Here is a 13,827-nt window from a genome sequence, read left to right as displayed (position 1 = left end):
CAGCAGAGTGCCTTCAACCTCTTGGAGAAAAGCAGTAGACATATTTGTGAGAAATAATGCTCTAAAAGATTTATAATTCAGTGTAGTCAATAGAAAGTAAATTTGTATATTACTGACAAAGTTACTCTATTTGACTTTTTTAGGAGGAAGTGTGTCTCATATGGGTAGGTGGTGCATGGACACTTGCACATCTATCACCACAGTGTTGTAAATGCACTTGCACCTATTTGTCACTGTGTGCTTTGGAGATGAGGGTTGCATGGGGTATATCATCAAACACAGAGCACGTGGATCTTACACACACTTCTGGGATGTGGACAGCTTTTATCCATTTTTGTAGCCTTTACAGGAATTTAGCCGGGCTATTTATAGATGACCTAGCATTAGCATGGCCAGAATCTTTCTGTAGAATTACTTTAAGATTATTTAAAGAAATTTGCTACAGTCATTCTTATTTACCAAGAAGTGGCAGTAAATACAAAGGCCACATTTTGTGACCTCTGAGTATAGCGCCATATCTGAAAAAAAAGTATGAAAGGGCAGCTCTACTGATTACCATTGGTTTTCATGGTGACCACTAGTACAGCTACAAGATCAGGGACTGTACTACTGTATTCTCTTCTGAATGAGGTAAGTTACATTCTCTCAAGTTATACTGGTAATTCAACTGAAGGTATCAGATCAGCTTTAGGGACAGGTGTTTAGCTGTACTGATTGAAGCACTCCAGTGTCAAGAAAGGGCTATCTTTGAGCAGACTTTCAAGTATGGATGACAAATGCAAAACTACTTGCTACAAGGGGTGCTTGCCAGTAGGAGGGGATTAAAAAGCTCAGAAAAAGGGTTTTATTCATCTCTAAGAAGGTGCCTTGGTGACATTTCTGCTTCTGCTACAGAAGGGAGTAAACCCATGCAAGGAACCTCATGAAGGACATTACTGTTCTGCCTCAACAAAGGCAGAAAAGTTAACTTACTGAAAATCTAAATATCTTCTTTCTGGGTGAAAAAGCAGTCACAGTCTGAATAAAGCATATAATATCAGGACAGTACAGGAAAACTGTGGTGGCCGTAGATCAGTCAGTCGCATGACTTAATTTCATTCAAGTTTATAGACTTTTTTCTTTTTTTACTGGATGATTTTTACTGTATTCCATAATGACTTGAGCAGCTTTTTTTTTTTCTTCCTAGGAAGAGGTCTTCTGACCTATTTAAATATTTTAGCATAATTTTTGGTTTGGAGACACTGGCATTATCTAAAGATCATCTATTCTTCCTTGCTACCTTCTGAGAGGGCAAAACATTAGGCAGATGTTTTAAAACCTTCTCTGTTTATGACTGGTCATAAAATGAATGTTGGTTAGCAACTACTTTGCTCTCATTGTGCAGCTGAGAGCAGTATGCTGCAGAAAACAGAAGCAATATCAAAAATGCTAAGCAGCTTCTACACTGCAGTGCTTTAGACTTTGTCCTAACTCTCAGGTTGCTTATTTCCTTGTAGCTTGTCCTTCATATCCTCATGGTATCACTCTTCTGAACTGTGATGGGCATTCAATGACCCTTGGCTGGAAAGCACCAAGATACAGTGGAGGCTCACCAATCCTTGGTTATTATATAGATAAAAGGGAAGCTAACCATCAAAACTGGCATGAAGTCAACTCTTCCCTTATTACCCGGACGATTTATATGGTTAGTATTTTCTGCTCATTATATTCTTGTAGTTGAACTTTTTTCTTCAGCTTTTTTTAACAGAGAAATTCTTTAAATAATTACTTCAACAAAACTAGGCGCTTCCATTTGGAGTGCAGCAGTGTTACACCTGGGTAAAAGATCATTGCCATCCCCTACTGTGAAATTCTAATACAAATAAGAGCACTGAGATAAGTAAATTTTGGAGGGAAAAGTGTGAAGCACATTTTTCACAAGGAATAAGAGGAATGAGCTATAAAATGTTCCCCAAGCTATTTTCGTTAATGATCACTGTATACATCACCACTGTAACAACATACAGAGAAAGGATGGAAGCAGTTAGCAGGACAGATAACTGCTCTCTGTAGGACTGAGGACTTGCAAAAAAAATGGAGATGAGTTGAGAAAAAATATAACTGTCTCTGTTCTTACTCTCAAAATCTGCCTTCAGCTGAAAAAGCATGTTTATTAATGAAGTCAGCATTATGTCTCGTCACCTTCTTCACAGAGTACTGTTTTGAAATAAATTACTTCTACTTGCACCTGCAACTCATGTAATGTTTCTTAAAATAGGGAAATTTGGATGTGAACTTCCATGGAGAAAAGTCAGAGAGGTAGGATATAGCAAGTAATCAATCAATGTGATGCCTTTTAAATTAAGTTAAACAATCCTATTTTACTCACAAATACTTAAAATTTTATTTCTGCAAGTCAGCAAATTTCCTGTAAACCTTAGGACAGAAGTAAGTCTTGCAGGTATTTGACACTTAAGTAGAAGATAATAATGCAGATGAGCTGAGGAAGAATGTTGCATGCACAGAAGGCAGGAAGCAATACTCAGATGCATGTGTGCTTGTGACTGATTCTATGAGTGGCATCTCCGACACAGCTGATCGACCCTGGATGGTGAGAAATAAAAAAGGACAGGTAGGATAGGCATGAAAGGGCAATACTAAACAATGCTTTCCACATATTTTTATTTTTAATGCATTTGTAAACATATGAGTAATGTAAATTATGGCTTACCACAGGGAATTTAACTAGGTATTTAAGTGTCAGTCCTGCCAGTAACTGTATTTGTTCCTAAAGGTGCTTCTTTGTACATTAGTTTGAATGGCTAGAATGTGAAATACTGATGGTAAACAAAACCAAGACAGCTTTTAGTAGCACAGAATATTTTATGACATATTGCAAACAGAGAATGCCTGAGATATTCAGTACAGCACTGGGAAATCACTAAAGGTTTAATCTTCTCTGATAAAATAATTCTATAGGAGCCCCACAAATATTCTTTCCCTTAATAACCTGGGATTTCAAAGTCATATTTACAGACTGATCTATTTTTCCATCTTTTGGGTCAAACTATATAGCTCCTTGTCTTCAGGAAAGTATGTCTAAATTATTTTAGTGCCTGACTTTTCTGTGTTATCTTGTTTGCTTTGGTCTTGTATTTGATAACACCCCATATGTTTGTTACCATCACATATTTTTTATCATTAAAAAAATCACACCAAAATCCTTTTTTTATCTCACATTTTCAAAGACAACTATTTATTCATGAAAATCTAAAACTCTTTGGCATCTCCACTAGGAGTACCACTCTTAGCTGTCTCTCTTGAGACATATGATTAAATATAACTGCAGGAAAATTATTCAGAAGAATCAGGTGTAGAAGACTTGGTTTTTTGTATTTAGGTGTTCTGGAAGAAGAAGGATGGAAGAGGGCTGCTGCCGTGAGGTGTTCTGGGTGTCAAGACATTCATGCCTTTCAGTCCTCTACTTTGATCTCAAAATCTGAGATGCTGCTGTGGGGATGGGCTCATTAGATGAATCAGTGTTAATTTACCAGGGATGTTTGCAGAGGATTATTATGGATTCTGCTCATCCTATTACCAGTAGTGGTAATGTAACATCACTTTGTAGTGGTAGGTAACATCAAGAGAAAGATTCATACAAGTCACAAAATACTACTGAGAGGCTCTTTCCTGAGTTACACCAGAACATTGTGGAACTAATTGGATTGTTTTTTCTTTTATTTTCCTATAATTTCCTTTTCTTCCTAGATCAGTCCTTTGTGACCTTTTTAAGCAAAACACAAAATTAAGTCTTGCTTAAGTGAATGGCTTCTGAACAGCCATTCACAAGCAATTCAAGAAGGTATTTAATTTTAGAACACTCACCTGTAAGTACCTGCTAGTGGTCATTCATTGACTGGGCTCCTTGAATCTTTGCTCTGAACTCTTGCAACTTTTCATGCCAAAATATGTGTGCTGTTATTGAGAGGATTATGTGACTGAAACGTGGACACATAATATGGAACTCGCCAGTGTGTTTGTTTTAAGAGTAAAGTCTTCAAATTAGACTCTTCCACACAGCACTAAGGCCTGATAATCAATTAACTAATGTTTATATCCAAGTATTTATTAAATGAATGTAAACAATGGCTTTTGATATATTGAATTGTTTTCTCAAATGAAAAAAGGTAGAGGATTTGACTGAAGATGCCTTCTATGAATTCAAAGTTGCTGCTGCAAATCTGGTTGGAATAGGTCAACCTTCAGATCCCAGTGAGCATTTTAAGTGCAAAGCCTGGACTATGCCAGAACCTGGTAAGTATATAAGTTCTGCCTGAATCTCAAAGTCCTTAAAACACAGCCACGGAGTTCCAGCCAAACTCTGCAGGTTATATTTTGCTTAATTTCTTCCATAGTTCCTGTTGAGATTGCCCTTGCTTCTGAAATCTGTTAAACGTTACCGCCATAACTCTAATGATGGCGTCTCTTTACTGGGGAGCAGATGACCTTTTCTTAGCATGTTGAGTGTCCTTTTCATTCCCTGCTCTCACCAGCTCAGAAGAACATTGAGCCTTCAGTCTATGCTTGTATCTCTATCACCTCTTCAAGCCCTACAAGCTCCACCTCACACTCACCACCTGGACAATATCTCTGCACCAAAAATGCCGACTGTTAAGGATATTCCTGGAGTTTCAGACTCCAAAACTACATTAGCTTACAGTCATAAATAACACATGAGAGGGGTCTGTTTCTTCTGTTTCTTGATGTAGGGACAAGTGGCACAGCTAGTCTTATATTCTCCTATAGTGTGCCCATGTAAGTGTGTTTCCCCTGGATTGTACCTAGATGTTACCTGAGAGATTATTATTAGCCAGGTGTTAGAAAAATGTGCTAACAGACCTACAGTGGTAGTGGCAGTGCACAAAGGGGAAACCCTATTCCAAATAAGTATTTTTCAATGCTGAGTAGAGCACCTGTAACTCTAATTTCTGCAGGTCATTTGCCTGCTTACAAATCCCTCTCTTTTTGCCCTCTAAAACAAAAACAACACTGTTAAGTTCCAAGTAGTTCCTTTATATGCCCATATTCTTTGCTGAAAAGGTGTTTGTCTTTATGTTTTCTAGTTAAATTCTTCAGAATTCAAAAATCTTACCAAATGGATTTAATGACATGACCAAAATGTCAATAGCAAAAGGGTTAATCTCCTGACCTTTACTCACTTTAATTATATTTTCTTATAATCTTGTGATATTTAGTGTAAATGGATCATCATTTGAACAATTATTTTTTAAAGGAATTAGCTACAATTTATGCTCTCTACATTTTTTTCAAAACAAAATTGAAATTATGCAGTGTGTAAAGAAGTGAAAATTATCCTTCATTTTAAATGACAGATAAAGAAATGAAATGAAATGAAATGAAATGAAATGAAATGTATTTTAAGGAAATGGAAAGAGTGAAATTTCCATAATGAACAATCTGACCTTTTAGTGTTTGGGTGATTACACTGTTCTCATTATGCTATGAGTTGAATAGACAGTATTGCTTTCCTCCTGCTTAAAAAAACGCACTACAAGCAAAGAACATTGCCCACCCTGCAAAAACCCTCAAATCTCTGAACCTGTTAAATATTTCACAAGCCTTTTTCAAAATATATTTTTAAACAATGGTTCAGCAATAATGAAAATAAATAATGAAGACTGGGAAAAAGAGCCTGACCCTCTTCCCAGACTTACTAAAGGTACTGAGGATTAGTGCAATGTGACTGCAATATATTCCTAGTGTCAACAAAATATTCTTCCACCTTTTGATATGGAAGGAAGGTTTCCTTAGAAAGGCCAAAACCTTTTGCAGGATTTCCAGCATAAGTGATGGATTCTTTTCCCAGAGTCCATAATTATTTCATCCTTCCACAGAACTTCAGTCTTAGGTGTCTCTGTGAGTTTCTGTGTCTTAGTAATGATAGTTAATGGATTATCTTACATTGCTTTAAATAAAAAAAAAATGTCTGGGGTCTCAGAATCCTCAGAATAGAATGTACTTCATTACACTTTTCCTTCTACTCTCTAGATTTCTACCAGGTCCATTTGTCAATGTATTTTTAATTATTTGTGGATATATGGACATTCAGATTGGGATTTTTAAAGAACCCTGAGGGAATACTGTAGGTTCCTTGAAAATGGCATTCTTTCCATGAGAAAACTAATATTTATCCTTATAAGGTCTGAAACAGGTATTTAACATGATTATTTTCTGAAATGTGTTTATCCACTTTGGAGAAAAACTTTTCTAATTTTTTTTCTTTCCCCCAATGTATTTCCTGAATTTCGTCCTTTACAAATTTTATGTTCATTCATCATTGGTTAAAATCATGTAGGCTGGAATGGCAATTAGATTTATTTGTAAGGCTTTCTACTCCTTTTTTTGTGATTATTTTAAATGGTAAGATGTGTTGTAGGGAAAATTAGTATATTGAAAACTGAGGAAATCCTTAAGTCTCAAGTTAATTCTTAAATCTTCAGCTTTCTAGATCTAAAGCACAAGAAAAAAGCAATATAACTTGACCATGGTAGGAAGCTTATATAATTATGCCTTTACATTTTTATTTATTTGGTAGTGTAAATAAATATCAAGAGTATAGTAAAAATAACTGCTAATAGTTAGACTGAATGGCACTTCAACAGGTAGGCAAAGGAGAAGCAAAGTATAGTAGGAACATAACCTGGTAGTTGCAAACATAAGCTCTCACTTATTTGTAGAGTATCAGGATATTTTTGGTTTAAATATTTCTTCTAACAGATATCATTCATCCTGAGAAGTTCCTCTCAGCTGTCCACTTCACAATAAAAATTCTTATGTCAGGGAACAAGAAGCCTGATCCGAAGTCCCTTGGTGCCACTGGATTTGGGAATACTTTGAAAGATCATGGCTCATGTATAGTAATGAAAAGATAAAAAACCTGATGTTAAATTATGAACCTGAATCAGGCTCAGTGAAGAAACTTTGATGTGAGGCTGGTGAGTTAAATAATAGACAAGAAGCCTCTCTTTCTTGCTGGAAAATCTTAAACTGAATGGATTTTCCACATGATTAGCTTAACCTTAAAATAGAGTTACTGAGATCTAGCTAAGCAAGTATGCTTCAGAATACTAATGTCACTCACTGTTTGAGGCAGGTATTGCTGTTCATAGCCATGAGGGGGAAATGGCCTAAATATCACCTGTACCAAGTGTATTGTAAAGGATGAGATTTTTGAAAGCTGATACAATCAAAATTATAGTGATACATTTCAGCCTTTACTGGAGCAGCTTGCAAAACTTTATTATGTTGAAGTGAATTTCCAATATCTGAAATATTTTAGGTCCTGCCTATGATCTCATGATATGTGAAGTTAGAAATACATCACTAGTTCTTCTGTGGAAAGCTCCTGTGTATGAAGGCAAAAGCCCTATTACTGGGTATTTAGTGGACTATAAAGAAGTGGATACAGAAGACTGGATCACTGCTAATGAAAAACCTACTTCAAAGCGCTACTTTAAGGTAATGTTTTCATTGAATAATATTAATATAAAACTGAGTACTAGAAGTTCTGATTGAGTATAAAAAAGATATACATTTGAACTTCAGCTTCTACTAATATCTTCACATGAGTAAACAAAATAGTTGTGATTTTTTTTTTTAATTGGCTTTTCCCTTTATCTTGTTTAAGGTCACTGATTTACATGAGGGTCATACCTATGTTTTCAAAGTTCGTGCAGTGAATGATGCTGGGGTAGGCAAGTCATCTGAAATATCTGAACCAGTGCTTGTTGAGGAACGGCCAGGTAAAATGAACAGTTTCATCTCCTCTGTTTGTAAAATGCTTGGAATTGCATTTCATCAACCTAATTTGATATTATATCACATATAAGTATTTAAAGAATTAAGAATCTCTTAGCCTTAAAACTTCAATCATGTGGATATGGAGACAGCGATTAGAATTTTTTCCTTTACTTAGTTCAGGAGTTATTTGATAATCAATTGTTCTGGTTTTTATTCTAACAGAGGTGCTATTTATTGTGAAACACATTATTAAAACTTCAGGAATGATAATAAAATTGGTTTAACATTCATGTCTTCTCATATTCAGTTATATCTTATTCATTTATTTCTCAATAAGCATTTATTAGTATTATCATTCATTTCTTGCCTGTAGAGTAAGAAACTTAATAGCATGTAATGCTGAGCCAGCATATGACATAAACCTGCTTTCAGATCTGCTAATAAAATCAGTATCTTTTAGGACAAAATAGATCTGGGCTTTAGTAATTTATGAATTGCACCTTGGCAGGAAAATGCAGTCTTGACATAAGAGTTGATTCCTATTTTTCAGGAACAAAAGAGATCTATTCAGGTGTGGATGATGAGGGTAATATTTACCTGGCTTTTGACTGCAAAGAAGCAACAGATGCATCTCATTTTGCATGGGGTAAATCTTATGAGGAGATTGATGATTCTCATAAGTTTAAGATTGAAACAGAAGGAAATCAGTAAGTCATGCCAATCTACCAAAGGAAATCAGTAAGTCATGTTAAAATTGTGATACACAGCTAATGGTATTATTTTTAATTGGTGTTTTTAGTTCTAAGCTGTACTTCAAAAATCCTGATAAATCAGACTTGGGAACTTACTCTATCTCAGTTAGTGACACAGATGGGATTTCCTCCAGCTTTGTTATGGATGATCAAGGTAAGGTCCTTACAATTTCAAATCTCTCTTCACTATATCACCTCAACTGCACTAAAAATTGCCCCAGGAAAAAACAGAATAGAACCCTACAACTCTCACATTTCCTATGCATTAAAGAAAAACAAAACAGGCTCAACAGGCTTTGTGTGATTACTTATTTTTCTGATTATCATAATAATGAAAGTTGGGGTATTTTCAGGCAACATTTTCTAGATAAAGATAAAAAATATGGCAAATTAGAATTGTCTTCGTTATGCTGGGATTGTAATGATGTTTGTAAATATCCCTTACACTTTCAGTTGTGCTTGAGGCTCTAGATGCAGTTTCTCATAACTGAGATGCAGGAAATAAGTGAGAAAAATGATGATGCTTTAACAAGGTCTAAATTATTGGGTCAAATTATCATTAAGCTTGCATATCTATTAGTTTTGCTTTATTTCATTGTAGCTATTTTTTTTCCATTGGATTCACAATTAATGTGCTTCAGTCTCACTTTGTTCTATCATTGAGAAATGCTGGCATAAAAGACAAAGACAAAAATTTGCTGCTTTCCCAGTTCTCAGCTGTAATTGCTCTGCCCAGTTCCCCAAGTATTAAAATCCCTCTGCTTCTCAACCCTCTAAGCCATTTAAGGAATCACAGTAAGAAACATGTCAAACCACCCTTTCCAAATAGGTGTTGAGAAGAAATCCATGTTCAAGGGGAAAAAAAAAAGTTCTCCAGGACATGGAAGAGTTATGAGCCATTATCATGAGCACTGCCCTTTAGCTAAGTTTTGAAGCATCACTCTGAAATCTTTCTGTAGATCTTGTCATCATCTGCTCTAGCTTTGAATTTTAATTTTTTTTAATAAAGCACTGAAGCTGTTTCCCATGCCATACTTCCCCTAAGTCTTTTCTGATCATATATCACTGAAAATTCCAATTTTGTTTACACTGGATCCCTGCACAAGTATCAGATTTTTCATCTTAACACTGAAAACCCTAATTTTACTGCCCATTTACTCTCTCAAAAGCTATAACTTCTCCTGTAATTTTGCTAAATCCTCTATCATGTCATAAATCCATGCTAATTTTCTCTGGTCTTTACGTTGTCTGCAAAATTTGGAATTGGCAGTAATGTTAATTTTCCAAATCTTTATTGGTAATGACTATGATAAATAGGATTAGTATGAAAATCTAAAAAACTAAATTCAGGACTCTCACACAGCCTTCATGAGGATTTGGGGCATTAACTAAAACTTTCTGTACTGATTTCAGACTAACCTGCACTCAATTTTTTTTCCTGACACAATAAAACAAAATTTTCAGGAACAGTCTGAGAAAGGAAGTCAGTGCATAAAGGAACCTTATGCACTTCTTAGAAGCTGTGGTTTCCAATCTTCCTTTTATATTGCTAGTTTTAAAGTATAAAATAGTTTTTGGCCTTTGTTTAGATTCCCTTGCATAAGAGAATGTGTACTAAAATGCATGCAGTAGGAACATTTGCTAAATCCATGTATAAGAAGTTAAGTTTCCTAAACCTTTTTTTTTAGTAATTTTTTAAAGAGTTGTGTATTCATATACAAGCTTCAAGGAGACAACTTTGCTGATGCTGATATTTATTTCCATCAACACCCATTTGCTGTCTATATTTTTTGGAATAAATTAAAACGTGAACATTTTTCTTATTTTCAGAGCTTGAACGTTTGATGGCATTAAGCTATGAAATAAAGAATCCAAGTAAGTTGAAGATCTGAATCTATTAGACACTTCCAGAAGGAATGTAATTACATACTAATGACTGGAGTTCCAGAAAGATTCTTCCTGAGACAATGGCAACTTCATTTTTCATGGCAGTTTCACTGAGCATGGAACACATTGCTTCCTCATCTTTTACTTTCTTTAGAAGAATATTAATTGACATCAAATAAGATCATCGTTCCTAAATGTCTCAAGTTTAACTTTGACAATACATTATAGATTGTTACTAGCAAAATCTTTACACAATGTACAAACAGTAAGATGTACATTCTCTTCTCCCTTTGAGAAATTAATTTAAAAATCAGCCAAAGACTGCATTAGTGGACTTTTCCCTGTGTTTAATTTGATACCCAGAAATCCATAAATAATAGGGAATTGCTAGTATTTACTATGATATTCCTGTTTCTCACAAGGTTTCATGAACTACTGATTTTTGATTATTTTCTTTTTGTAGCAATACCACTGAAATCAGAGTTAGCTTATGAGGTTCTTGATAAAGGAGAAGTTCGTTTCTGGATTCAGGCTGAAAGCTTATCTCCAGATTCTACTTTCAGATTTGTCATTAATGATAAAGAAGTCGAAAACAGTGATGTAAGTATATAATGAGTACTGTATGTAAGTGATTTTGTTTAAGAAACCTGCAGGTTTCTATTGTTATCACAGAATCATAGAGTTATTTCAGTTGGAAAAGACCTTTAAGATTATGGAATCCAATAGTTAACATGACACTGCCAAGTCCACCACTAAACCATGTCCCTAAATGCCACATCTACTTGTCTTTTAAATACCTCCAGTGATGGTGACCCAACCACTTCCCTGGGCAGCCTTCTTCTTTCAGTTAAGAAATTTTTCCCAATATCCAATCTAAACTCCCTTGATGCAACTTGAGGCCTTTTCTTCTTGTCCTATTGCTTGTTACTTGCGAGAAAGGACTGATCTCAACCTGGGTACAGCCTCCTACATGCAGTTGTAGAGAACATTAATGGTCCCCCCTGAGCCTCTGTTTCTCTAGGCTAAACAACCCCACCTCCCCCAAATGCTTCTCACAGGACTTGTGCTCCCAACCCTTCACCAACTCTGCTGTCCTCTGGCACACTCCAGCACCTCAATGTCTGTCTTGCAGTGATGAGCCCAGAACTGAGCACAGGATTTGAGATGTGGCCTCCCCAGTGCCGAGTACAATCCCTGCTGTGGTGCTGCTGGCCACCCTGTTGCTGATACAGGACAGGATGCCACTGGCCTTCTTGACCTCCTGGTCACATGCTGATGGCTCATGCTCAACCAGCTGTTGACCAGCCCCTCCAGGTCCTTTCCCACTGGGCCACTTTCCAGCAATTCCTCCCCAGGCCTTATTTTGACCCAAGGGCAGAACCTGACACTTGGCTTTGTTGAACCTCATCCAATTGGTCTCAAGCCACCTATTCAACTTGTTGAGATATCTCTGCAGAGTCTTCCTGCCTTCCAGCAGATCAACACTCCCACTCAACTTGATCCTTTTCTCTAGATCATTATTAAATATGAAACAATATCAAGCAGGGCTGACCCCACTGCTGAGCCCTGGAGAACATAATTTGTGATATCTACCAACTGGATTTAACTCCATTCACCACCACTTTGCCCTTGGCCATCCAGCCAGGAGCTACTGTTTGTATCCAAGCTATGAGCAGCCAGTTTCTCCAGGAGAAAGCTGTGGGAAACAGTATCAAAGTCTTGGCTTAATTCTCAGTAGGCAACATCTGCAGCCCTTCCTTCATCCACTAAGTGGGTCGCCTTGTCACTGAAGGTTATCAGGTCAGTAAAGCAGGACTTGCCTTTCACGAGTCTGTCCTGGCTGAAGACTAGACTCATGCCCTAGTCTTCCTGAGCTTGGTGTCTCTCAAGATGTAGCCACCTCTTTATATTCCCTAGCACTGAGGTCAGGCTGACAGGCCTGTAGTTCCCTGGATCCCATAGCTTCTTAATGTCATGTTATTAAGGTGTGATAATACCTGAAAAGAAGGCCAATCTATAACTCAAATATTTTTTTCAGTGTAGAATTCTTGTTGCAGAGTGAGCCTATTCATACTGGAAAAAGAGTTGGACTCTGTCTATTCATAAGGAGAGTTTACACACAGACCAGTGTTAAGCACAAATATTTTAGAAAAATAGCTCAAGAAAATGGCTGCTTCAGTTTTGGATTTCAAACCAACAAGACATGCTGCTCCCAAAGACTTTCTGAGGCTGATATTAATAGTTTTATGTATAATGTGGGAGGCACTTGACAATGCAGCAGCCTTCATAGACTTAAAAATTTTATATGCTATCACTTTCTATTTTGTTTTTTAAATTTTGGAGTAGAAACTGTGCATTGAGCAGCTACATAGAGATGAGAGGGTAGGCCACCAGCTTCCCACATTTTTATAGCTCTAGGAAGACCTCTCATATGAAGGGGCATAAAAAGGATGGGCTGAGAAGAAAGTAAGGTCATGCCTTTGCAGGGCACGTACATGGTTCATCTACAGGCCATAAGCCCAGCACTGGAAATACTTTCCTGTGAAGACTTCATCTTCATTGCAGCTGTTTGAAAGATTTGGTTCATTCCTGAGAATGCAAATCCTGGCTTGGGTCAGAGAAGCTTTATCAGCATTTTTATACCATAGAAAGGCAAAGAGCATTTACTTTAATTACATATTGACGAGTGGAAGAAGAAGTATTTCTGAGTAAAATAATTATCTGTTTATCTTTCTTTAAGAAGTAATAAACCATAGCACTGAAAACCTGAATATTTGTGCCTAGGATGTATTGAAATGACAATACGTTGGTTTGGCAATGTTTGTGAGACAGAATGAGCTATTTTTAGTTTGCATATGTTCTGGAAGTGTTGACATCAGAAAAAGTCTTGAAATGAAGCTGCATTATTTCACCTCTTTAATTAGTAACCCACAGGTGACATTTATGTTTGGAGACAGATGATATTTTTGTGGAAAGTCACATAAAAGCCTAATATTTATGATGCCCATAAAATCATTGAACTTCATCTTGCTGCATAATGGCAATAGTTAGAAGCCTAATTGCACTCTAAAACCTGTCTGGAGACTGGGCTACAGTCACTGAACATGTTCAATAGACCATTATGCTGGGGAATTGGGGCCTGATTCATGACATTGGCTAAAGTGATAAATTTTTCCTGCTAGGTCCTAACAGGGAGATTTTTTGGTAAGATTTCAAAATAAGCTTAAAATGGAATGAATTGAGCCCCATTTACTCACATTTTATTTTAATATTTTAATATTTTTTAAAACAAAACGAGAGAATAAAAAGAAAAGTGTCATAAAGAATCAGATTAAAACATACATCTTGCTTTTTTTTTTTAAATTTTCTGCTTCTGGCAAAATTTAAT

The 13,827-nt window shown here is 36.2% G+C and overlaps 1 protein-coding gene across 2 annotated transcripts in view; it reads left to right on the top strand.

The window, feature by feature from the left end:
• Positions 1 to 13,827, top strand: part of MYOM2 (myomesin 2) — a 76,768-nt gene that overhangs the window by 43,185 nt on the left and 19,756 nt on the right. The window contains exons 19-27 of one of the 2 annotated variants that reach the window (XM_063150719.1): positions 144 to 164; positions 1,497 to 1,684; positions 4,167 to 4,293; positions 7,340 to 7,518; positions 7,688 to 7,802; positions 8,351 to 8,507; positions 8,600 to 8,706; positions 10,383 to 10,427; positions 10,903 to 11,039. In XM_063150719.1, coding sequence (XP_063006789.1) covers positions 144 to 164; positions 1,497 to 1,684; positions 4,167 to 4,293; positions 7,340 to 7,518; positions 7,688 to 7,802; positions 8,351 to 8,507; positions 8,600 to 8,706; positions 10,383 to 10,427; positions 10,903 to 11,039 — 1,076 coding nt within the window. The remainder of the gene's footprint in view (positions 1 to 143; positions 165 to 1,496; positions 1,685 to 4,166; positions 4,294 to 7,339; positions 7,519 to 7,687; positions 7,803 to 8,350; positions 8,508 to 8,599; positions 8,707 to 10,382; positions 10,428 to 10,902; positions 11,040 to 13,827) is intronic. The other variant, XM_063150720.1, reaches the window with a different exon arrangement.

This window comes from Melospiza melodia, chromosome 3, assembly GCF_035770615.1.
Source record: "Melospiza melodia melodia isolate bMelMel2 chromosome 3, bMelMel2.pri, whole genome shotgun sequence".
Classification (NCBI taxonomy): domain Eukaryota; kingdom Metazoa; phylum Chordata; class Aves; order Passeriformes; family Passerellidae; genus Melospiza; species Melospiza melodia.
The sequence above is the reverse complement of the archived record's forward strand: the minus strand, read 5'-3'. Positions and strand labels throughout refer to the sequence as shown.